The sequence below is a fragment of the Lagopus leucura genome, unplaced genomic scaffold, assembly GCF_019238085.1.
Source record: "Lagopus leucura isolate 7727_CA_CO unplaced genomic scaffold, USGS_WTPT01 Super-Scaffold_100004, whole genome shotgun sequence".
Taxonomy (NCBI): domain Eukaryota; kingdom Metazoa; phylum Chordata; class Aves; order Galliformes; family Phasianidae; genus Lagopus; species Lagopus leucura.
This window is the reverse complement of record NW_024962264.1, coordinates 19,149,118-19,175,523: the sequence shown is the minus strand read 5'-3', so window position 1 is coordinate 19,175,523 and position 26,406 is coordinate 19,149,118. Positions and strand designations below refer to the sequence as shown.

The window sequence follows — 26,406 nt, the reverse complement described above, 5'->3', positions numbered from 1 at the left end:
AGCTCTTGCAAGATTAAGAAGGTTCAGATGCTGTAGAGGGAGGTGAGCAAGAACAATTCACTTTACAACACATTGATTTGCCAGTAGTACCTAAGACTTAAGCCAGGGAAGCATTTCCCTTTCAATTTCCTTTGCAACTCTTCGTTGCCTAAGTCATCTTTGATACTGCTGCTTCTTCAAGGTCAGTGGCTTGGCTTCTGATTTCTTTTGCAGTTTTAGATTCTATAACGTCATTGATTTCTGAACTTTTACTTATTCCTGGGTTACATAGATGTAAATGAGAAGCACAGCAAATAATTCAACAACCCATACCATGCAAGAATCTTCGTTTATCCACTCACTGATATTATTTATTCACAAATACAGCTTAAACCTTATTCAGAGATAATCTCTGGGAGTCTTAATGTATGGTTTTTTGTTTTTTTTTCCTGCTCTGTGCTCTTCTGAAAGATGTAAAATTCCAAATTGACACTGCACAAATGATTTCCTCAACATATTAGTGTGCAAACAGTAAATCCTCATCCCAGCCTCGGGGGCGTACATAGCATTTGTACATTAAGCATCAAAGAGAAGGGAACACTGTTATGTTTTTTGCTTTTCTGCAACACTTATTTGGAGTATGATACTAATGTTTGGAAAGACAATTAGGATTTAAAGGTAACTACTGGCTTTAGGATGGAGATTGGACTGTTTTCTGAGATATAAGTGCTGTGAATTCTCAGATAAGCTTTACAAGCTTAGATATTTCCTCTGCTGTTTTAGAAAGGAGAGATTCTTAATATCTGAAGTAGATGCAAATTCAGAAAGAATAACAGAACTTGAAAATGTAGGAAGCCTTTCAATCAGGTAGTAACCATGTCAGTTCCACTGCTCCAACTGCTCCATAAATCACTTAATTCTTCTGGCTTGTACTGTCCATCAATTTTTTTCTCAGTTTCTTGAAATAAAGAAACTACTTTTCATTTCAGTTTGCAGAATCCCTAGCTTCAGAGAGAACTCCGTCACTTGCTGTGTGATTTAAGGTGTAAAGATGAAGAAGTTTGTCGTTGTACAAAGTAGCTCTGACTCCCATTGCAGTCTTACAGATCATGGAATCACAGAATGGCCTGAGTTGAAAAGAACCGCAGTGATCATGTAGTTTCAACCCCCTGCTTTGTGCAGGGTCGCCAACCACCAGACCAGGCTGCCCAGAGCCACATCCAGCCTGGCCTTGAATGCCTGCAGGGATGGGGCATCTACAAGCTCCTTGGGCAACCTGTTCCAGTGCATCACCACCTTCTGTGTGAAAAACTTCCTCCTCATATCTAACCTAAACCTCCCGTCTTAGTTTAAAACCATTTCCCCTTGTCCTGTTAACCCATGTAAACTGTCGTTCCCTCTCCTGTTTATATGTTCCCTTCAAGTAATGGAAGGCCACAGTGAGGTCTCCCCGGAGCCTTCTCTTCTCCAAGCAAAACAAGCCCAGTTCCCTCATGGACCACAGCTTTGTTAAGTGACTGAGAAGGCTGCTAAATCTTTTTGGTTTCTGTTCCTTATTTTTTTATTGTTTGTTTTCCCCTTGAGGAAGGATGACATTCAGGCATCCTCGCCAGTGTTACAGAACTCATCTGAATTTTCCATATTAGTCTTCAAAAAGGTCAGTACGTACAAACTTTCTTTGGAATACGACCTCATATTGAACAGTGCAATAATAATTAAGCTGTGCTGAATAATGCTAATGAATTATGCACGTGTCCCTATACTTTGTCTCCTGTTTGTGGTTTCCTCTCAATAGAAACCGCCCTTTTGAACCTAAAGTGAGATAGGTCTCCCTGGCTATCTTTAAAATAGAAACGTAGGCTATTATTTTCTATGGAAAGCCTTTTGGATTGTTTTATTTTTAGTTTATTTGCTTGTAGATGTTAGAATATAAAAGACCAGAAGTGCTCATTTCATTCATTTAGACTGAGAGAGGGATTTGGCTGGAAACATCTGTTGAGGTGACACCAGTGAGAGGTAATAACCAATTAATTAAGCTAACAAAAAGTGCTGGCATAAACAGAGCTGCCCATAAAGAGATTTAGCCTGGAAACCGGGACGCTGGGTGCAGAGAAATTTAGAACACTCTCAATGAGATGTAGCAGTCCAGAAGGCAAAGTGACTTTAAGACACAGACTGAAGATGATATCAGAATTTTGTTAGGGTCACCTGTTATGACAGATCTGGGGCCTCGAGGCTTGTTCCCGTTCTACTTTCATTGAACTTTTTGATATTGACAGAGATGAACTGACATCCAGTGAGTAAGTGGAAGGAACCCTGGAAGCTGTTCATTGTCATCCAGTCTTGCAAAGTAGGAATGAGTTTGCTTTGTAGGAGCCTCAGAAGCTGATGTCTGTTTAGTCCCATTCATTTTCTTTTCATAAAGTAAATAAAAATAAAAAAGCTGTTCAATCTCAAAAAAGTCTGCCACTATAAATACCTATGCATCTATTTACTTCACGCTGTTTACCAATACTGCAGGAATTGCAAAGGCTGTCTTCTGTTGTCACTGGTGCTACCTCACCTGCTCTATGACTGTTTTATGACAGCTGAAGTACAAATGAAGCTTTGAAAAGACCTTTTGAGAGGAACAGCTTTGTACTTCCAATTTCACATCTCATAAAACAAAGAATAATTTCCATTGAATACAAACCAATCTAGTGTAGTACATCTGTCCTTTTTATCCCATACAGAAAATACAGGCTGTTGAGCCTGAACAGACCTAGGAATTTCGGAGTTATTTTTGATTGTAGCAACATATGCTTGCATGACTTGTCATAAAGGCTTCATGTGTTGAGATATGGTCTGTAATAGCACATCTGAGCAAACAGTCTTGCTTGGGTCATATCACTAGTGAAACTGGCCTACCTCTAATTTCTAATCTTGCTCCAAATACTTCCTGTTCTTCCCCTCCCTACTCCTCAGCATGCTTTCATATAGTCACTTACAATGGCTTTCCAAAACAGTATTTATTTACAGTGCAACATTTTTGCTTCCATTTTTGACTAAGAAGCTGACTATTTTGGAAATACTTCTGTAGGAGATGCTGATCCTCAAAATAACATCAGAGTCAGTATGAAGAATAACCAGTAAGTAATGCATGTGGCAGTCACCTGCTTAGAAGAAATTTCAGAAACTCAAGCAATAAGTCATCCATACACTATCAGTAAGACTACATGCTGATAAAATGGAATTTAACTCTTTACCTTCCTCTTCTCTCTTTTTCTGTTCTAATGTATTCTTCTTTGTTTTGCTACATTTTGTTTTCATTGCCAATTTCTGTAAGGTCAAAGAGTAAACCCACTTATAGGAGAGGATTACTGATGGATCAGAAATGTACAGATGCATTTATTTTTGGCATGAGGCACATAGTATAGTATACTGGGTTTCTGCACCTCATTACTTTGTGATAGAATGGGTAGGTTGTTTCACTCACCACTCAGAGAAATGTAAAATCAACCAGAATGAAGTAGTCCTTCCCTTGGAGAATCACTTGTGTCCCTTTTGTGCATGTGCGCTGTTTGCACAGTTCTGGAACTGGCATTTTGTAAGTATATAAGCAACATGCTACTGCATCACCTTCCCAGTCAGTTCTGTCCATGAAGTGCAAGCACAAACTTGTGAGGTGGAAGTATTTATTCCACATGAAATAATAAGTAGTGGGAAAGGCAAGAAGTCAATGTGTCTTTTCCACAATCTGCTGTTAAACAGCCAGCTTGCATGAGCTGTAACCTAGGTGCCGGTGCCATCCTCCTGTACCTGTGCACTGTAGGACTTGATTCTGTGTGTGTTTAATGTACATGAGTGAATATTTAGACAAGTGTGCAACCTTGGCAGGCTATTATCTCAAAAAATTCTGTTAGTGTTTAACTTTTAAAAAATGTAGGTGATGATTCAGTGCAAATTAAGACATCAGCAGTGAACATGAGGGCTGTCCTTTCAAACAGACAGCAAAAAAGTGTGTAGAGCAGTTGATTGCAGCTACTCTTTAGGATAATCACATTGTAGCGACCTTCTGTTATGTTGAACAATTTAAATGCCTTATGTCATTTTGAAAATGGAATGTATCATTTATATATATATGAGTTCTTGGAGACTACAGTGCTGATCCTCATGTCTTAGGTCTGAACAAATGTCTAGGAAAAAAATGGGTTTTCAAGGTGGTGTTGGAAATAGGGAGTCATGTGAAAGACAATGCCTTCGACCCACAGTATCAAAACGATATATTTTTTTAAATGTTAGAATCCAAACTTTCATGTGCATTTTTTGTGAATAGGTCAATAACTAACTAGTCTGTCTGTCTAGTCATAGTGACTGCTTGCTAACAGGGTCTTTGATTTCAGAATTACTTACCAAGAGGTATGAGTTCATAGTGTGATATTTTCATCACCTGTTTTTAGCTAATAAATTTTAGGCTATGGGTATGGCCTTGTTTTATGCTCTGTATAAACCTTAGTAGGTGCTCATAATTTCTTAGGTACTCTTTCTTCTTACACTCTTTCTTTTTACATGCTTTAAGCTGCTCTCTGACTAGTTTTGTTGAGCACTTCTTAGCTCTTGCATTTCAGGCTATGTTGTTCTTCAACAGTTCTTCAGTCATTTTATCCACCACTGTGAATCTGTAAGCCTAAATCATTTCACCCTTTGGTTTCCTTCTCTCTAAAGTGAGAAGTCTGAGCCATTTTAGTCTCTTATCAGAACTGCATCAAAGAAAATAATGGATTAGTTTGATTTACAGTATGTGATTATTTCTTCTTATACATTAGTTAAATTTGGATGAGGGATTGGAATGTAAGGTTAGATAGAGAAAACAGACTGGGGAGACAACATCTGAGAGTAAGACTACGTATTATTAACTGGGTAGGTCCCTGACACACATGTTCTGTAAAAGAAAAGGGTAAAGAAAATGAAGAGGAAGAAGAATGCGGTTCAAATGCTGGAGCGTGAAGTAGTACAGGAAGTTCGTGAAAGCAGGTTGAGATCTGAAGCCTCTGGTCTAATGCTTATATCTGAACTGATAGATGATACGAAAAGCAGATAATCTGTTTCTGTCATGAAATACCTTCTCTCAAAATATTTCCTCACACCAGTATTCTCAGCCACTCCCAAATTTCTAAAACTGTCAAGTCTTTGACCTTTAAGTATACTAAGCATGACTTTATGTTGTCCAACCTATAGTGTGTATAATGAAATTCTTAGAATTCCTTATTCTTGGAGGTTGTTTTCAGCAGAATTCAGGGTTCATCATGTTGTTGGATATACCAACTGATGAGAATATCTACTATCAAATTTCTCAAGCTTCAAATCTTTTCTTGCCAAGTATTGTTTCTTTAAAAGGTCTCACATCAACTGTTCACTAGTTTCTTAACACTAAATAGCATTTCAAAGAGCCCTAATCCAACATGCTTTGCATGACATGAAACATTCTGCCTACTGTTATTGTTCTCCTTCATAGTAAACACAACCAATACAGTCTTCCCTTGTAGTGAGATAGCTGCATACTAAATAGCAGGAAAAACAGATGGTTTCGTTGTTTGAATAAAGAGAAAGCAATAGCTTTGTTACCAGAAGCTGGCTGAGGGATAGTTTTATCTGGATTCTAGTCTATTAGTTTATCACTGTGACTGACTGATTATGATTCATTTTTCCAAACATAAATCATTTCATAAATCCTGTTGGAGAGCGCAGCAGTAGAACTGAGGATGTCATGGAGCTCTGTCGGTTAAGGCACTGATGAAGTTACAAATGTGTCTGCACAAAGTGGGTGCCCATTTTTGCATGTGTTGAAGACGTGAAGTGCTCTCACATTTAAAATGCTTTAATCAAGGATTCCTTTTCTTGCATATAACTAGAGTGCTGTTTTTAAACTATTTGAGTGATTTAATTGAACTCTTCCTAGCATACAGTAGAAGCCAGCTTTTGTCTATAGAAACCTTTGGTGTGTATGAAATGAGGTGTTTAATTTACTCAATTATTATAAGATCTCCTGTTTTTCCAAGTTACTGCTTTAAATAATTTTTTCGGTACTTGCTTTTGTAAACCATATCTGCTATACAAGGTCATATGTCACTTTATCTTCACCCACATATGCTTCCCGGAATACTTCTTCCTTTTTTCTAAGGCTGGAAGGCCTTTATTGATAATAACCCAGTTAAGTGACCAGCAAAACCAATTCCTGCTTCCATTCTGCAGGAAAGAACATCTTGTAACTTTGAACATGCACCTGTGGGTAAGAAACAACATGCACAGCAAAGACTGTAATAATAAAGTGGGACACTGAATGGATAATGTTAAAGACTGAAATGCTGATGTTTTGAAATGCTTTCAGCATTTCTGGAAACAAATCCAATAATTTAATCTGGAGGCAGATAGTCAAAGCATATTGATTATTTTTCCATTATTTCCTCTCAGTTCACATTCCAGAATATGTTGGAACTATCACAGTACAATAGCAGTCAAAACATGCTCACTTCCTTAAGAGAAGATAACATTTTGCCCTCCTGCAAGAGGTACATAAAGCCCCCCCAAAAGCCCACCTACCTCTGGTGTCATGGGAAGCACTGAATATCATACTGTGAAGATTTCTAGGCTTATCTGCCATTCCTGATCTGAAAATTGCAATAAGATTCACTGATTTTTTCAGTAGAGTGAGAATCTGACCCATGGGAGTTAATGGTTTGCCAGCCCAGTTGTTCAAAACTCAGTATTTTAGGTCTATAAAGGCTAAACAATTGGGTTTAATTTCCTCATATCAGACACACTTACCAGGCACTATATATGGAATAAGAAGTTAACATCCAAATGTTGCCTTTATGTAATGAAGAACAGTGAAGTTAGAGAGGAAAAAAAAAAAAAAAAAAAAAAAAACAACAAACCAACTGGTGAACTTAAAAGAAAACTTGTCTTTTTTAAAAAACTGAAGTCAGTCTCATTACTCTGATTTCAAATGCCTTTGTGTTTGTGAAAGAGAATACCACAATACTTTACAGTACAATTACAGGTGATGTTATTAAGAGTCACTTAGTGAGGTTTAATGGAACAGTACCTTTCTCTTAGCTTTGAGCTGCTCATGGTATTTGTCCGATGTGTCACCTGGTATTTCTCCTCCCCAGAGGGTAATTCCCACTACAGAATAAGTGATGCCCATGACAAGCAGTGGAAAACAGTAGACCAGCACAATCACAATGACATGATACCTGCAATGAAAAATCATTAGGCTGGTAAATGCTTTCAGAGGTGATGGAATGGGCTGCTGGAAGGAGAGTGCTATTGTTACGAGAAGCGTGCTTTATATTGATGAGGCAGCCCTTGGTGCATTCACTGTCTTTTTCAAGTATCTTGCATATTTATTTCCATTCTAGTGCAAGTGCCTTTAGGATCTTTAGCTGTGATTCTGAACTTGTTCTAGTAAAATAAAGAATGACTCTACAGTAATACTGATTAATGACTTCAGAATGAGGTATCTTTGTCCATAACTAGCTGAATTGATTTATTTATTGCATGGTCAAGTGTCCTAAGAGCAAGCGAAGGTATTTGAATTCTAATCCGCACCAGAAATGAAAGTAGAAATGCAGTATTTAAATACTGTCTTTATACAAAGGCATCCTTTGTATTTGTACTTCATATGGCTCCTCTGTTGCCTATGAGAAACATAGTCATCTCTGACAATGTGAGCGCTGGGGAAAAAAAAGATAACTTATTTTGCCTCCTGCTAGATCCTTGTTAAATGTCATTGTCACATAAAATCCCACTGAATGATCAGTAAAGAATTCCCAACTGTCACTGAGAGTGAACTTACTGCCCTGAAGATAAAATACCTGTGGGTGGCTCCTACAGTGATCAAAATCATATATGATCAGAGCCGTTTTCACCTGCCTGAAGGAAGGCAAAAGGTCAAATTTGATGCTGTATGGCTATGCAGGTTTTCAACCTTGGACAGAGAGTTCATCTTAAATACCAATGAGGATCTGAACAGGGACATAATGTTTATATGGCTAGGTAACCACTTATTCCTAATTCTGCCGGAGGGACAAACAAGATACATCCAGTTTAATTGGCTGTTGCTTCACACTTTCAGAATGTGGAAGGAATTACAGATTTTACAGTTTTCTTATTCCAGCTCAGACCTGAGATACGTACTTGTGACAGCGTAACAGGATGAAGTGCAGAAACCTGATCCTTTCTGAATAGAACCAGAGAAGAAAAATCTGATTGTGACAAGGAGAGGCTGGAAATACCGTTTTACTCATTAAGATAAATGATAAGCTTAGTTTGAATTGTATATTCTGTTCCCATTTCTGACCAACTTTGTTATATAGAAGTAGCCATCTTAAGTGAAGCAGTGATAGTAAACATTGCAGCATGGAATGAAAAACACTCGAGGAAGAGAATATTTTCTTCCAGTTGTCATTTAAATGAACTATCTTCCAAGCTTAGCAATTCTGCTTTGACTTTCTCAGTGCTGTTATACAAAATAACTACTAGTAGTATCCATTTCAAGTATAGGCATCGCCATGCAGAAGTTTAAAAGAAAAATGCTTACATAAAATGCTGTTTTGGACCGCCTGGCCATGCTACATAGCACAGAGTTCTCCCAGGCATCACCTTGGTTATAGAGTAGAGGCACTGGGGAAAGGCCAACAGGAAAGCCAAAATCCATATGCTCCCAATGACCACCTTGGTAGCAGTTGCAGAGAGCCTTGGTTTCAAGGGATCAATAATGGCCATGTATCTGTAAAAGAAAGCAAAAACCTGTACATAAGAAATCTTCAGAGATTTGCACACATCTAGAATTATCCACAGGTTGGGTCTATGAGGATAAAAAAAGAAATATTTGTCTTTCTGGAGTTCTGATGGCACAATCTGATTGAAGAGCAACAAAGCATCTGGAACCTTTATTACTCTGCTACATAATACGGAATATATCTCTAATTAACAGTTAAGCTCTAAGGATTATTAGAATTCTGTCCAATAGCTACATGAACCCGATAAATTACCATGCATTTTGTTCAATAGGCATTAACTGACTTCAGATCATTGGTCAAAGATCCTGCAGCTGCAACCATTTCAGGAAGGAATCGTACAGGCTTTGCCTCAGTTAATGGAGAAATATGTGCATAAAGCATGAAAACATCTCTTTTGCTTTCTCAGTTCCTGTTTCTTGGGAAGGGGTAGCATTCTTCTTATTGCCCTATAATTGTATTGGCAATCCGTGTATACTGATCATTTTAGAACAATTTGCATAAAATAATTGAAAAGATTACTCTAAGTAATTACAATTTAAAGGCTTAGAAAAGAGAGCAACAGGAAAGCATCAAGACAAACAGTAAGAGAAAAACACATCTTGTTTTCTGCCTTTTGATATCCGAACACATGCAAGGAACTAGGGAGACCCAGAAATCTCATTTTACTCATTCCATGTCACAAACTTCACACTTTTTACATTTTCTTATCATGCCACTGCTTTGATTCTGAAACTAACTCCTAAATCAATGTCTTTTCCACCAATTTCCCCGTCTCTCTATTTTGTTTCACTTATCAGTGACCAAGTAAAGACCTTCAAAATCCTTAACAATTTTGGTAAATAGGAAGACTGTTACTAGTTGCTTCCACTATTAGTTGGAATGCTCTTAAGTATCAATCAGAATCACTTTTAAAGGAATTTTTGTCCTGTAAATCCATTGAAATAGTATTTCTTTTTACACATATGCTGATGAAGCTTACTGGATAGCTAACTACATGCTCTTTGATATGACATCCTAATGCTCTCCAATACAGAAAGAAATGTTTTTTACAGTAATGTTTTGTTCCAGATGCAACCAAAAACATGCTAGAAAATTCTTTGATTCAAGATTGAAATGCAGTGCTATTTGCAAGTGAGTGTAGGAGATGTCAGATGAGCAATTTAAATCAGCAAATCAGAAATTGAATTAATCAGTGTATCTGTGCTTACTCAGGAGACTAAAAATCTGTTCGTCTTTGGCCATTGGTAGTGCTCACATTCTACACAGTGTTTCTGAAATTAGGGTTAAAATAGGGATGTTGTAAGAAGCTTCTCAGGAGTAACTAGAGCAAGAAAAAATAAATGACAAATTTGAACTATTCTTTTCTGGTTTTGTTGTGCTTTTTGTTTTCATATTGTATGAAAACATCTGAAGCAGACAGGAAAGTGTGATGAATATGAAAGTCAGCTTGAATTTTTGTACTACTGACAGTTTTACAGACTTCTTGGAGTATACCTGGATTCATCTCAACAGTTGATTACCACTTACAGAGGTTAATACCGATTCTGGAAGAGACAAACTCATTGCCATAGTCACAGCCCATATGTTTCTGCTGTCTTTTACAATACGTTTAATTATCTGATCATTTTTGACGAGATTATTGGAGTATCTCAGTGATTTCCTAATGGTCGTCCTTGTTTGTGACTAGGTTTTCATTGTAGGTTTCCAATTTACAAATCTCATGACCATGTTACTGTCCCTGTCTGTTTCAGGTTTTAAATGCAGTTTGAAAATCAAACCACAGCTGTTCCTGCCTACAAACAGTGAGAAAAAATTTTCATCACTTTCCAGTACTACTTGTATTGTTGAGTCACTTCCACCTCCTAAAGAAATTGCAGTAAGTAAAAAGATACACTGTGATTCTTCATCTGCTCTCTCTCTACGTTTCTATCTCATACAAAGATGGATTGGGACAGATCTATAGATTATTTTTCTGAATGGAAAATTATGTAGGCAGTAATAGGCACTGTATGGCAATACTTTGTCCTGAAGATATCGTAGTATGGATAAAAACTGTTTGCTGTCTAAGCATTTGTAGACTTTATGCTATTGTTGAGACTTTAGGTATTGCTGTGGGAATTAGAAGTTATAATACCAATTTACACTTTCAGATAATAAGGGTAGGTAAGTAAAGATGAATTAGTAGATCCCCTTCCCAAGTGATGTTTATATGTGATTATTGTTGGGTTTTTTGTTTATGTTAGTCCTTCGGGCATTCATAGATCATAAAATTTTCAAAGCTATTTGTGTTGTTTACTTTTTGTACTGTTTCATCTTGGTTTTAGATCATGAAAACCTTTCTTACAGAGTTAGTTGACTGCACGAGTTCCAAATCCATACAGTTTGCTAGATTTTTAACCAGAGTTTGAATTGAAGTCTATCAAACCATCAGACAAGCTGACATTGATTTGAATCAATCTTGTTTTGGATGATAGCTCTGATGTAGTGCAGTTAGAGGGGTAGCACTCATATAAAATAAAGAAAGGTATATGATTTGTTACATCGAACACTGAGGAACTTGCCCACGAGGTTTAGATACAGACATCAGCTAGAAGCCAATAATAACATTTATAATAGAAACGTTCCTCACAAAAAAAATATGCAAGTAATCTCTTGCATTTACATTTACCTGATGTGAAAACAAACTTAAATGAAGATATTTCTACTTTGTGAAAATTTTATACTTCAAAGATGCATAATTATAGGATAGATATTTGTTTTAGCAAAAATACCCCTTGTATTTGATGGTCAATCACAAACCACATAAGTCCAACATCTGCTCACATTGTGGCAGTCCCTTTTAGCATTAGCAATGCTAATACCTTAAAACATCTAAATGCTCTCAGAAATAGAGACTGATCTGAACCAATTTCAGTTCTGAGTCATCATTTTCTATGTCTAGATTATCAAGCCTATTCTTTTTACGTTGATTTTATTGTGTTCAGATATTTTGCCCACAGGGTAATTAATTTCCCTCTCTTTTACCTATTGGTTTGTTAGTTTTTGTTGGTGTTTTTTGTTTTGTTTTGTTTTGTTTTTTTCCCTCCACCTAAAGCCAGAGCTTTTGGCATTACATGTCTGTGAAATAATTCTATTCTAGTGTTAGGTATAGCAGATCACATGAAAATATACTTTAGCTGGATTGCTACCCTTGTTACCCTCTACCCCCAAGTTCTGTTCTCCAAGGAGTAAGTACAACTTGGACAATGAAGTTAACTTTGTAATCATGAGTCCTGACTTTTACATTGATCTGCCTTGAGGATGGGTTGCCCTATACTGTTCGAAGTGCTGGATGTACTGATAGTATTTGATAACCCACAAACAAGTCATCATTTTCATATGCTTGTGGGAGTCTTAAGGTGTCTCCTCTTAGGCTGGAACAATTTCTTTCAATTTTTAGTTTTCTTCAGATTGTAACACTGACATTATTTTATGTGCTACTGTCAGATTTTTATTGCATTCACATTATTCTCATTGCCTGTTACATTATTCTTATTCCCAGTAGGTACCAACAGTATTTCTCATTGCCTAAGATAAAATTCTGTTGTTATATCTCCCTGTCTGGTGCCTGCCCTTTAAAGTGGTGGATTGTTTGTGTGAAATGACTCATACAGCTGTGCTAATGGAAACATTAACTGTTGTCTATCTGAATGAAGTAAGGCAAAGAACAAGGATCTTTTCCTTTAAAAAACAACAGCAAAAACCAGCTGCAGGTACTTGTCTTTGTTAGTGTAACTTTAGTGATGAACCAGCTACTGGCTTTTGCAGAAAACAGGTTACAGAAGCATAACAGCCAATCATCCTATCAAATGAAGTGTGGAGGAGGTAGTGAAGCCTTGAATGTTCTCTCAATACTGCCTTTGTGCAGGATGGACTTCTCTGACAAGAGAGTGTTGACACCTCTCTCTGTTGCTGAGCCTTTGACAACAAAACTATCTTATTCTAATTTGCCAGTACACTAATAATTGCAATTAAATATCTGACATATTTCCTGAGTTGCTTTTCTTAGAAACAAAATTGCTTAATTAACATGCTGAGCTATTGCTTTGTAACTACAATTGTTACACTCCTTCAAATTTTGTCATACAAGTTTGGTAGTATTTTTCTAGGGAAGCCATCACTGCTGTAAACAAGGACAGTGAAAAAGGTACAACTACAGTTACAATTTGAAAACCATCTCAGTAGCCATCTCTAGATATTAATCTGTAGAGATTGGTAACCAAAGGATACCAGAAATCCTTTCCACACTCTTAGCTGTCATTTGTGAAGGAGGCTTTGCCACTCTTGCCCTTAGTTTTGTTGGCTGATGATGTTGCCTTACCATTACTGGTACTAAGGGTTGTTAGGTGTTCATCTTCTAAAGGAGTGGTAGTTGTTTTTTAAGTGTCACTTGCCTTTGTACCCTGTCCTTTTTATCCTGAGTGTTTCCATCAGGAACGAGAGCTCCTGCTAGCTACAACCTACAAGCTACAGGTGCCATGCTTATTGCCATGGTTATTGCTCAGAAAATCAGTGAAGGTAAGGAGACTGAGTGCAGTGTAACGTGTGTGCATGGTGCAGGACATTACACCTCTAATGTCCAATTACCCATGGCTTTTTCCTTGGTGTAGCTATGTCATTAAGGCTTACTTCCATAGTCTGCATAGTTACATGTGTTTTTTATGACAAAATGCTAGTTAAAAGAGGGAACATCAAACTGAAGTGAAAGGTATTGCTTAAGATCTACTAGAAAGAGCACTGTGTGAGTAGGCCAGGAATAAAAGGGAGAATGCTACATACAAGATCTGGAGAAGAAGCCAAGTAATTGAGTTTGGGAAGAGGCTCCTGAACACTAATGTATAAGAATGAAGTGAAATAAGAATGAAAGAAGATTAGTAAGCAGAGAAAAAAAGAACTTGGATTGGGAAAAGACACTTAAGATGATAGGCACTTGAGCTGAAAGAAGATTTATGATGACTAAAGCAACTTGTTGCACTGGTGAAACAAGTTGTGTAGCCACACAAACATGATTCAGCGGGGTGCTTTGCCAATTCACTTAGTGGTTATTGGATGTCTGTTGTTCAGTCAGTCCCTGGGCTCGAGAAATGGGACTCCCTGCCAAACAAAGGCTCTGAACTCTCACTGAGGTCTTCAGTTTCAGGATTGGACTTCTGATGCTTTCTCCATCCAGGAGGAGTTGGTGATGATGCCACAGATAGCTTGTTCCACACAACGAAGAGAGAAGGCCAAATCTGAAGTACATGTAAACTGAGAAGACTTACTTGTTTATCACAACAAGCAAAAGCCATGAGTGCCCTATCCAACATAGACACTAACACTTGCAAGGCACTTATAAAACAGAATGTGCACTTGTAGAAATCTAAGGATGTAAAAATGTACAGGTAGAGATTGAAGCCAACACCCGCAAGAATGTGAATTATTCAATATTTGAACTGCATTCTGAGTGTACATAACTGTTGTAAAGAATTTTTAGGTGGCACTAGAATCACTAGCATATAATGTTCAGTTTGCTGTGATCACAGTATATCCCCCTGACATTTCTTTCTTCCAACTGTGACTTGTGTTAGTCTTTGTCCCTAGCTAATTACTATGGAAGTCAGCAAGAGTCATTCCATTGAACATAATGAGAATCAGTCAGGCTGCAAAATATACTAGCTGGCTCATCATGATGTGCTTGCTGCAGTGCTTTCTCAGACTGTTTTCTTATCTGCTGAGGTTATAATAGATCAAGTTTCCTTCTGATCTGCTCAATTTAGCCAGTCCACAGTTTACTGCTTGATACTTGTTTCTTAGATTCATCAAATAATAATAATAAAAAGAACACCTTGTTTTCTCTGAAACCATAACAGAGACAATCCTCATTTGAATAACAGTGGTGAACTCTTTAAGTCACTGTTTATAGCGACAGTTAATCTTGTAGCTCTCTGATAAAAGTGTCCTGAGTTTATGTCTCATTGTTCTGACAATAGCAAATCCTAACTTAGCTTTTCTGTAAAACGGTATGCATTGGTTAATACAGGCAGGAAAATCTTCATCTTTTAACACATTATTTAGAAAATTGTTGCAAAAATACTTAGGACATTTGAAAAAAGCTGTGTTGAAAATTGGATCCTACAGATGCCCATCTGGAGGCACAGTTGGAACCCTTTAATTATCCTAAGTGATTTGTTTCACCTGTTTACAGTGTGTTTATAAAATCAAATGGAGAAAAAAGTAATCAATTCAGGGCCAAATTATAATGGGAAATTGGGGTTGAACAAAGGAAGAGGCTGAGAGAAAATCATAATGCTTGCATATAAGTGTCTTGTCAGCTGCAGAAAGCCGAGAGCACTTCCTTCATGAATACACAGATGCTGTTACTCCCTGAAAATAGAAGCTGGTTTTGAAACTTTGTCTCCTAGTATGGATGGGATCAGGTGGTAATTAAGAGATTTTGTTAGGGAAATTGTGATGATTCCCTGCCCCTTCCTTAAAACATAGATGTGAAAAATCCAATTAAATGTCTCTCTAAGGTGGGCACAGTAGATTAAAAACTGCTATTACGCAGTTTTCACCTTGAAATGAACAGCATAAAGAAAGAGCATATGACAGTGTGATAGGAAAACAAATACACTGTGCAGTTGAGAGGTCAGTGCTTGTTCCCTGAGGGGATGAGTTGGCATTGATTTACCCAAAGGCACATGTGCTACTCTTAGGGAATGGCTGACTTGGTTTGGGTTTGTTAAATCAGGATGTCCAGAGCTTTGCTTTTCACCACCTCTTATCAGACAATTTAAAACAGAAATATTGAAATTTCACAGTATGGCTGAATTCTCATAAATTATGCAGTGTTTTCCACTTGAGAAACATTTCAGTTGTCTGCACTGTGCTAGATTTTTGTAACTGTGTTGTTGATTTTACAAAAGGTGTGCTATATTTATCCATATTAATAGAGACGAGCTAACCATTTTCTTTGGTCTGTCTCATAAATAGGTGGACCCACTTCCCCTGACAGAATGGCTTCTGTTTCTCCTGTTCTTTGGAGTGAGTCCAGATGGCTATCTAGGACCAATCCCTATGCAAAGTCTAAAAAATCTGCTCCATCTGCACAGCCTACAACCCATTCTGTTCTTGCCTACATTTCTGACACTGCTACCTGAATGGCTTTTTTTTTTTTTCTTGCTAGGATAAATACCTAGGGCAAATATTGAGATAGATAGTTTACTCCTTCCCCAGTTATAGGTCTGACAGTTCACAATGTCAGATCATAAGTAGTTAGTTTACACGTTGGATCATTAACTGACTATAGCAGTTTGGTACTGAATAATCATTTATTATGCACTAAAGTTTTATTTCAGTGGAAGGTATGAAAAAGAAGTCTTCCTTCACAAAACACAGACCTATTACAGCTGCTTGTGCATGAATGTAAGTTCTTTGTGATAAGAAGCTTTCTGCTTTACATTAAGATGACTTCTGCTGGCTAATACCAAAGGGGAAATGCAAATCATTCACTGATCCCATCAAAATCAGGGGCTTTGCAGGTGGCCAGCAAAAATTATCCTCAGGTAATTTCTTTCTCATGCCTAGAATTGATTTAGAGGCCAATGATAAACTTTACCCAAATGTGAGGTTTACTTTACATTTTTACTTTACATTTACTTTACATTACTTTTACTTTTGTCTAGTAAGCTGCATTTGTTCTGAAATAACTTAGTTTTAGCTAGACACAAATATTGTAAATGATAGAAATTTGTGTCTTATTTGGAGAATAAATCAGAAATGCATGCCTGTAGATGATAATAATCAAGGAAAAAAAAACCCTCAACACTAAAAACCAAGCCCTCAACTTATATGGAAAAGCGTTGCCGACTATATTCTTTTGTAAACTACAAATGCATCTTTTAATAGTTTCCTATTAAGCTATGGATAAGAGCACTGAGAAAATGTATTGAAGTCTGGGACGTTGTCTGAAATGAACTTGTTCACTTGAACATACAATTTGAACTTGTCAGATGTTTGTTCACGCTTTGGATGCAAAGACCTGGGTTAGTTAGTTGCTGCTCTAAGTGTCGCTTTTACTCGTAGGCTCATGAGCCTCATTGTTTTCATTCCATCTTTTGAAAACAGCTTGTCAAGTGAAGTACTTACTCAATGCAAAAATAATAATAATTAAAAAAAAACAACAGTGATGCCTATATTTATTCCCAGACTGTCTCAGTATGATATTAGCAATGTGACTGACAATATTTTTTACAAAGAATCCTAGGATTCTCTATAGTTGCTAGATCACTATCAGCTTATACAACAACAAGAAATGAGTTATTTTTCTCATCTCTGACAGTCTGAATCCTGTAGCTTATTGGATCAGGATATTCTGCAGAACATTTCACCTCTTTTCTCAGAAAGAAAGAAAGAAAGTCATCAAACTAAGAAAATCATTTCAGGACCCCAGGCCATGTGGTGAACTTAGAAATGACATTTCAAAACGAAGTCCTTTATGGTTCACTTCTCGATTTTTGATCACTTAATGCTCTTCTGCTCACCATTTTCTCTCAATTTCCCAGGACTAATGTTTTTAGAGAGCAGGCTAGTTACTGGAATCCAGAAATATCTCATGATTCATTGTGAAATATACATTTTTGGAACACAGAATATGGAGAAGGGATTTCCCATTTGGATCCTATTTGATTGGCAACATAGTAATAGTAAAAATAGAAATAATGATGATAATTTTCAGAGCTTATCTTTGCATTTTTCTATATATATATATATTGATCTGTATGTCTTGATCAAGGCTGATACAATGCTATAAAGTGATCCATTGGTTTGGGAAAAAAAAGCTGTGTTGAGCTTTAGACTAGGGAAAAAGCAGATGGTGTTTTCTGTACAGTTATGAGATATCAGAGGGAGATAAAGCTAATCAACAATCAAATGTGAAAAAAAATGATTATGCAAACCGAAACATACAAAAAACAGACTAGTGAGGTTACACAAGCTCATTTCACTCATCTCTTTGAGTGAACATGTTCCTAGATATAAGGGGGAAGCTGAAGGGAATACCACTTGTAAAGCACAAGAAAGCTGTAAAGAAACTAATCTTACTTTTGTTTTTCTCACTTCTGTGTTGATCTCTCCCTCCCTGATCTTCAGTGCAAATTCTGTTTTCTTGTCTCTGTACATGAAAATCATTTGAGATGGAGTTTGCAAGAAGTGAGAGGCCAAAGGCTGCAGTTCTGTTAGGGCTGAGCTCTGTGCAGGCAGTGGCAGCCTGCTGGGCAATATAGTTTTTTACTGCGTAGTGGGGAGCTAAGTCCAAAAAACTTGATACCATGGCCATATTCAAGTTCTCTTACCAATATATGCACTGGTGTACATGGCATGTGCTGATGCTAATACCATGGACCACAATGTGGGGTCAGACCCTCTGTGTTCCAAGTGGATTGTGTGTTTATACCTTGTTATACAAGCTTGTTATAGAAGACAGTTAGAATACCTGTGACTATGTAGAGGAATTATTGATAACAATCAGTAATTGAGAAATGTTACTGAAAGGTAGAAAACTGACCTATGAATATGTGTACTTCTGCAGATATACTGGAAGTCTAAGAAATAGAGTGGGAAACAAGAGTGACAAGTTTACATAAGGATGTTGGTGAAATAAGCATACTAGAACTAGGAAACTGGGGATTAGGAACATAGCATTGTAATATTACGGTTCATTAAAAAAAGAGATTAGAGTATACAAGAGGAGTAATAACACTTTATTTAAAATATAGTTTAAAATCAAATCAGGTAAAACAAATGTATTTGTAAACAGTATAGGATGTTGTGGTTTAAAGCTCCAAGTGTGACTCTGAAAAGGTAAACTTTGGGGTTACACACTCAGCTAATGCACAGTAATAATGCTGACATGCCACAGGAAATTAGGCTACAAGGGAAGCCTATGCAATAATAGTAGAAGATAACTGCTGTACACATAAAATAAACATTTGGACAACTTTAATGACTCCTCTCCTCTATGGAGCATCTAAAAGGAGAACAACAAAGTAGACAAGGCTTAAGGAAGCTTATTAAAAAGAAGTGCGAAGGATAACCAGAAGGGAGGGGGGACTGTGGCAGGACTCAGTCATAGTCTGAAACAGAGATTCTCTAACTACCCAGTGTTTTATTAGTAAAGGCTGAGTTAATCTGGGGCTTGATGGGAGTTCAGCAGTGTGAGCACTATGGGCCACCAGAAATGAATGCTATTGCACCTAACTCTCAGCGCTACCTTTAATTGCTAAATCCTCCTGAAAATACAGTTGCAAGTACAGTTCTGTGGAATAAGAAAAAGGGCAGCACATTCTATCAGATGGACCAAAAAAGGGGAAAAGATGAAGTTATTATTGAAATAGGACTTTGACACACAGAGTTAAGAAAAATGGTGATTTTCTTTGATAAGCTTCTGATTTGAAGTCAACTGTGGGACTGAACCATTATTAATGGTTCACTAAGGCTGCAAATTAAAAAAAAAATAAAAAAATTATGTAAACACCACATGTAGAGAAACTGGAATCTGATATTTAAAAATATTAGGTCAAATTAGTGGCTTTCTCCTTCTTTTCCCAACAAATTGTAACGAAAAGTTACTTAGGACTTTCCTTTGATATGAGCACACCATTTTGATACTAAGTGTTGACCTTGTGTTGAGCAGCAGCAATGCAGAATTTTCATGTATTTATATTTGTATGATCTATTGGCATATCTGTAAATCATTCTTTTGAATTGCTTTTGCATGTAAAGAAATTGAATACCTAAGTAATAGTTCTTCAAACAGCAGAAGTTTGTTTATGTACTATGAAGATGTTGCAAGACATGAATCGGATCAGCAACTACTCACTGTTACAGTTAGAACACTTGTTTAATTCCACAGCAGTTGCTTTTACAAATAGTTAAACTTAATGAAATAAAGGAAGCATTATGGAATTGCTGAGAGAACAGTAATTGAGGAAGTCATTCTGTAGATATGCTAATAACAGGAAAAATATTCTACTGATGGCATGATATTTTATGCTGTATCGCTATGGCTCCAAACTTCTGCCTTAACCCTCAGATACCTGCAGAGAATTTGTAGGTCTACACACAGAACTGGTCCTGTAATGAGACAACCTTGGGATTGGACATGAAAAGTTCCTGCATACTATTTCCTGCATGCTAGGAACTACTAGGAAGGGATAGTAGGTTTTCAATGACCAGATCAGGATATCCCAAATTGCACGGACAGACAAAAGTAAACACAGATGACCTTGTATGGTTGTGCACTGGCCACAGGCAAGGACATTTTGCCTCCAGAACCATTTAGGTCATCTTAGGAATGTTTTATGGGTTTGCTCCCACGTGGTAAAGACACTGTAGTGAGTGCTGGAAGTGAGGTGAGCATGGTACTGTGCAGCTCTGGGCATAGGCTACAGGAATAAAAGAATGCATGTGAAGCAGTGCAGTACAGAATCTCTGCTGCATTTGCCACTTGAGCTGGCTTGTTCAAAGCTGCCTGTGGCAATTCTGCAGTACACTGCAAGCAGCCTGAACAGAAGAAAGAGGAAAAAGATCACCAAGGAGTGGTCAAAAACATGGATAAATCCACACATGTTCAATGGCCAGGAGGTCATACATTGAAGGGAATAGTAATCTTCCATATTTTCATCCTCAACTCCAGAGCCACCACACCCTAGAGCTGGAACTGCCCGCTCCACAGAAGTTCGTGTCAGTTCAGTCATTTCACAGTGCACACATCTTAGACAGTATGGCCTACAGAAACCCCATGCACAAAATCAGATGTGAAAAGGAAAATAGTATTGCCCATGACCTCTGCTCTGTGATGCTTAATGTTACACTGACTCATTTATTCTCTTGAATGTTAATGTGGTCTAAAACGATCAACAGAGGAAATCTTTAGTGAGTTGCAAACCATGACTCTTCAGTATTTTGAGATGTTACAGTTTCTGTTGCAAAATCATCCAACGTGATCCCATTCTTTAACTCAGTTCCTTACTGAGTTAACAAACTCAGTAGCTTAACCCCCCCCTTTTTTTTTTTTTTTTTTTTTTTTTTTAATGAACAAACATATAACAATAGGTTTACTGGGTTAAAACTAAAGCACAGTCTCCTGTCTGAAGCACTGGTTGAAGTTTTGCAGAAAGCAGATAGAAATCAGTGTTTTAAAAACTATCCACCCAACTAATCTGTGCTATCAATTAGGGCAGACTACACATTCAGTGAAATTCTTCAGGATTCACTTATAATTATCAGTTTTCCTCTTGACACTGCAGAGAGGTAGCCAGGAAATGGTTAAAGGTGCTCAACACATCGGATGTTATTTGATATAAAAGAAAAAGAATGGCAGTGTGAATCAGGAAGGAGTGACAGACTGCTTTTCTGTTGGCTTTAAACCACGCTCCTTTAGTACCGAAGAGACCTCACCTAAAACAACATCGTAGAGTCATCATTGTTCCTGTTGTTCCCCCAGAGGGCTGAAGGAAGGGGGAACTGTGATTCCCTTGTGCGTTCTTGAGACCAAAAAAAAGAATTAGAGGGAGCAGCAGCAGGAACTAACTCATTACTGAGCATCAAGTGTTTCACACTGTTATAGCAAGGAAAACATTCCAATGCATTTATATCTGACTATTGTGTTTTTAACAGTCAGTGTGGAGCAGCAAAGAATCCTTCCTTTTCCCAAAGAACTGCATATATAAAACATCCTGACCTTCTTTTTTTCAGTTTCTTAGCATATTTAGGAACTTTCAGGATAGTTCTGATACTATATATCTGTGGATATTTTAGTCATAAAAATGAAAAAGCCTTCCTCAGAATGTCCTAGTAACTTGGCTCGTCTGGTGACATGGACAGCTGTAGGATTAACAGCATCAATTAAAAAATTCTGTCCTTCTCAGAACCTTAAGCGAGGTGAGTTTAGCTAATCTGAATTGGCAACGCAAGAAATCCTTGCCTGGTTAAAGACATTATCACTGGTTTTATGCTACCTCTCCTTTATGGAAACTAACAGTTGGGAACAAGATGCATCACTGGAAGGAGGAAAGAGCTCTGATCTCCTCCTGTCTTTACATATCTGAAGAGCAAAGAGATAGAGGAGTTGCTTAGACTCCAGTTTCCTCTTGCACTTCCAACTTTACAGAACAAATATTCTCAGCATCTGGATGAGAATGCCATCCAAAATCCACAACTAGTACAGCCAACAGCAAATCATCCAAAGCACCGAGAACAGTGCAACAACATATTTCCATGTTTTCACCTGGAATCAAGTAATTTCCAAAGCTTAAGAAGATTGAGTGCACCTTACAAAATCTGAACTACTGAAAGTGCTGCAGCTGTGCCACATCAATTCATGCAGGATGCATAACGAGATTTTAATATATATGGAAAAGAGTTTTGTGAGCAATTTCACTGCATTGCTAATAGGAAAAAAAATAATGAAGAGAGATTTGAAATACAAAGCAAGCTGCTTTTCAGAATGAAAATCCAGGAAAGTGTTGGTTTTCTGAAGCATGTGTTAAGTTAGCTTGCCAGTACAGCCCATGTGAAATTGATCATAAAGAAAGGAGCATTTCCTATGGGAGAATCACAGCACCTTCTGAGAAAAATGATCCATTAAAGCATCTATGCTGGAAATCTGACAACTGCATCTCCCCCTGTGCTCTACAGAGACTACAACTGTCCTATTCAATTACTGTCAAGAGCACAAAGGTAAAGTTTTTCCCTGTCCTGTTTTCTTTCAGTCTCAGATGCTACTTTGCTACAAGTAATCAGAAAAAAGGAAAAACAGCCAAGCACTTTGAATCCATATTCTTACCTGAGATTTGGGTATGCACAGATGGCAACCTAAATAGTCTCATTAGTTAAAATCAGGAGGAACCAGGCAGCTCAGCTCTTTTTGTGAGAAGAGCCATGAAAAACAGAGCCTGAAGTGATTTCTGAGGAGGAGGAAAATGCTTCTGCCAGCTGCAGAAATACAAAGAGGAGGGAAATTTGAAATGCTCTCCCTTTGCATGGAATCTCTACAACTCCTCATTGATATGAATTAGATGGCATTGGCTGAGGAACAGGTGTTGTTTTTGCAGGTGGGGAAAGCAAAACCCTGAGCAATGACTGCTCTCACAGGATTATTACTAGAAGATGGAGCACAAAGTGCAGCTGGAGTGAGTGAGAGGGAGTGTTCGTTGTAAGAGAAAGCAAGAGAGTAAAACAAATGAAAGGCTGAAGGAGAAAGACCAAAGACAGAGGAAAAAAAAAGTGTGTTACGGAGAGACCTTGAAGAAGCACATAAGAGTACAATCGATGAACAACTGAGGACTCTACCTCTCATCACTTAATGGTTGCTATGTCTGAATATTTATTTCAGCAGAGAAGTCTGATCTCAATTGCTCACCCCTGTGCTTTATCTCTCTTTTCTCACCTGTCCACAGCAATCGCTGTCATGGAGTAGATGCTGGCGAAGACAGCTGTGATGGGGAAGAAGTTGTGGAAACGGCAGTAAGCCTCTCCAAAGTACCACTCGCTGTGCAGTGCATAGATGAAGTTGATGAGAGTATTGAAAGCAGCCATGGAGGCATCAGAGAAGGCCAGGTTCACCAGGAAGTAATTGGTCACGGTCCTCATGCGCTTATGAGCCAGGATGATCCAGATGACAATGAGATTTCCAAAAATGGCCACTGCCACCACACCACCATATGCCAGAGACCACAAAGCGATGCGCCAGGAGGGCTGCACAAACTGGTTGGAGAAGTTGGCTGCAAGAGGGGTAGAAGCATTTCCAGCTGGGACTTCCAGCGCCTGTCCCCAGGGGTCTCCTGCTGCAGCAAGGCTCATGTTCCACCTGCTGCTCATGCTTGCATTCCAGTTGGCTGTGGGGACAGAATTCATCTCGAATGTTGCTCTCCTTTCTTCAGGGAATATCTCTCCCACCTCCCACCGCCCTATCCTTCAGAATCCCCCCAAAAAGATAAGAAGAGGAAGGAAGGAAAAAAGAAAGTTAGGCAGCACAGCAAGGACCGGGAAGGAGAGAGCTGTCAGAGAAAGCTTTGGCTGTGCTGTTCAAACAGTTAGAAATGCTGTACTAGCTGAGTCAGAAGAGCTATCTCTGGATAAAGAATCTCATTCCTCCTCTGTGCAGCCACCTCTTGCTTTTGGTTTTGCTGAAGGAGAATGGGACTGGGATCTGAGGCACGTTTTATAGGCTTGGGAGTTGTCAGCGTCATGAAGGGAGTGGAGTGATAAGCTCCATCGGCTGGTAAGACAACACCTCTTTCTCTCTGTTTTCTCTCCTCCCCTTTTATTTCATTCATTGTCAGCAGCAGCACTTTCAGGAGCTGTGGAGAGCACCACGAGGAATATGAATCCTTCTCTCATTTCTGTTGAGATTTGTTTTATGTTGCCTTTCTTTATCTTTCATTATTGCACATCTTTTTTAAATAGCCTTTTTGCACTGTCTGTACAGAGGTTAATTAGCTGGCTTATTTGAACGTCCAAAAGACCAAGACTTTTTTTTAATTAAAATTCTTTCCAGATCTGCTTTTCTGCTACTGTCTTTTCATTTTGTGCATGCTTTCCTTTTAATCATTCTGTTACCTACAGGTTTGTAATAGCAATTTCTTTCAGCTAAAGAAATACATCTCGTTGTGATGCAATCAGTATCAAAAAACACTTATAAAACTAAAATGTGACTACTTTTTCTGTACAGTGTTTATATTGGTTCCTGCAGAGCCATTTGCATATTCAGCAGAGACTGTTGAAACAGCCCTAAATATAGATGTACTTATATATGGGTAAGATACTAGTGATTTGTTTTCTTTGAGTGTTTGGGGAAAAAAAAAAAAAAGAAAAAGAAAAAGAAAAAACCCACAAAGCATACTTTGACTTGATTTTTCTTATTTGCATTTATTTCACACTTAGCTTAGTACTATTATTATTTTGAGCAAATGATTTTTAGATTCACTGATTTCTATACTGGTAGAAAAAGGTAAATGAGCAAATGGAACAGTTCGTGTTTTCACATGTAAGAAGTCAGTTTTCTTTTTAATGTCAGCAATAGCTGGCATAGAGATTGCATGCTTTGTGCAAGGGTTGACTGCAAGGGACTTCAACTGTCAGGTCTTTGCTAGTTAATTGGCTGCAGTCTTCAAGGAGAAAATGTGTTTTAGTGCAATCCACTCCATGCTTCAACAATTCAGAGCTGCTGCTACTTGTCATCATCTGAGATTTCAGCTGTATAGCAGTGGGAGCAGTTCAATACCCCATATTAGCAGTCACACATTCTACATATTTTAAAATAAAATATTCACAGAAAAATAAAATAAAATATTCCTGTGTGCCACTTCTTCCCTGCTTTATTTACCCATTGGAAGTACTGCATATTAGTTGCTGTGTCTTCGGTTTTAATTTGAATGCCTGAAATTGTGGCTATTTCTGTATTTCTAAATTCTTTTGAGGTCTTATCCACTGACATGATCCCAATCAGCAGCCTACGAGAGCTCTGCTGAAGTCCACCTTTGCTACAGCATATCTAGAATCTATCCATGCACTGCACATCCTTCTCATGGGAAAATCATGGGAGTAAATCCCATAGTTCCCTGTATTGCTTCCTACATCTTCCATCTGCATCAGTCTTCATCCTCTCCTTGGAGCTAAGCACGAAGGAGGGAGTAGTAGTTCACACACCATTTCTCTATTACTCCTTGTGTCCTATTCTCACAAGATTCCATAATAAGGAATCGCCAGAACAGCAGAGGCTGTAGTACTGCCATAGTGAATTGAAGCTGCACAGTGAATGGTAAACTAATCTTCTCTGCCTTTTCCAATGCACAAGGAATACGGGACTCACTAATTACAGCAGAGATTTCAGCACCCAGCTCTTGACATTAAAATCTTCATCCATGACTCTCACATGGCTTTAAGCCAGAAAGCAGAAACCCAACCCTGTGCCCTGCCTCTTTATACTTTTGTGTCCACCCTAGGAATTCTAGACTGTACCCTTTTACTAAGTTGAGCTGTTTCCCACCTTTCCACGTCAGATGACCAAGCCCTTGTTCCCCATATGCTTCTGAAAAAGCTCCTGCTACATCCAAAAGACTACAGCAAAGAGGTAGGTTGACCTGTCCTTAAGCACATATCTCACTAGCAATTAACTAATGAAGGAAAGAGTTAAGGAATGCAGCAATTGGCTCTTGCTTAAAAGGTCAGTTCACTTGAACAGTGAAGTCGGCTGTGCTTTTCTGTCAAAATTTGTATTGATTATACGTGTACTGATTGAAGTTTCATCAGTTGAAGCTCATCAGCTGTCAGTTTCTCAAGTAAGTTTTACGGCAGCTTCGGAGAAAGCGTTTGTATTTGGTAACTTATATGTAGCAAAATCTGTCTGACTGGTGAAATTTATTTAAAGGAGCAGTGCAAAGGACCAAGATTTTTTTTTTTTTCCTCATTCTTGCAGAAAAATATGATAGTTGTAGAGCATATTCATTCTGGTATTTTATTCTGAAACTGTTACAAGCATGTCATTTTTTTGCCCATTCCAGGTTACATATATTCACAGTGGGAATTTTTGTATAGGTAATATACAAATATACAATATATTATA

General features: G+C 37.9%; 1 protein-coding gene across 1 annotated transcript in view; it reads right to left on the bottom strand.

Annotated features, from left to right (window-relative positions):
• TACR3 (tachykinin receptor 3) overlaps window positions 1-23,696 on the bottom strand; it is a 30,553-nt gene extending 6,857 nt beyond the window's left edge. The window contains exons 1-3 of the mRNA XM_042872108.1: window positions 23,230-23,696; window positions 8,561-8,749; window positions 7,064-7,214 (exon numbers count right to left, since the gene is read on the bottom strand). Of these exons, the coding sequence (XP_042728042.1) occupies window positions 7,064-7,214; window positions 8,561-8,749; window positions 23,230-23,696 (807 nt within the window). The remainder of the gene's footprint in view (window positions 1-7,063; window positions 7,215-8,560; window positions 8,750-23,229) is intronic.
• Between the last annotated feature and the right edge of the window lie 2,710 nt (window positions 23,697-26,406).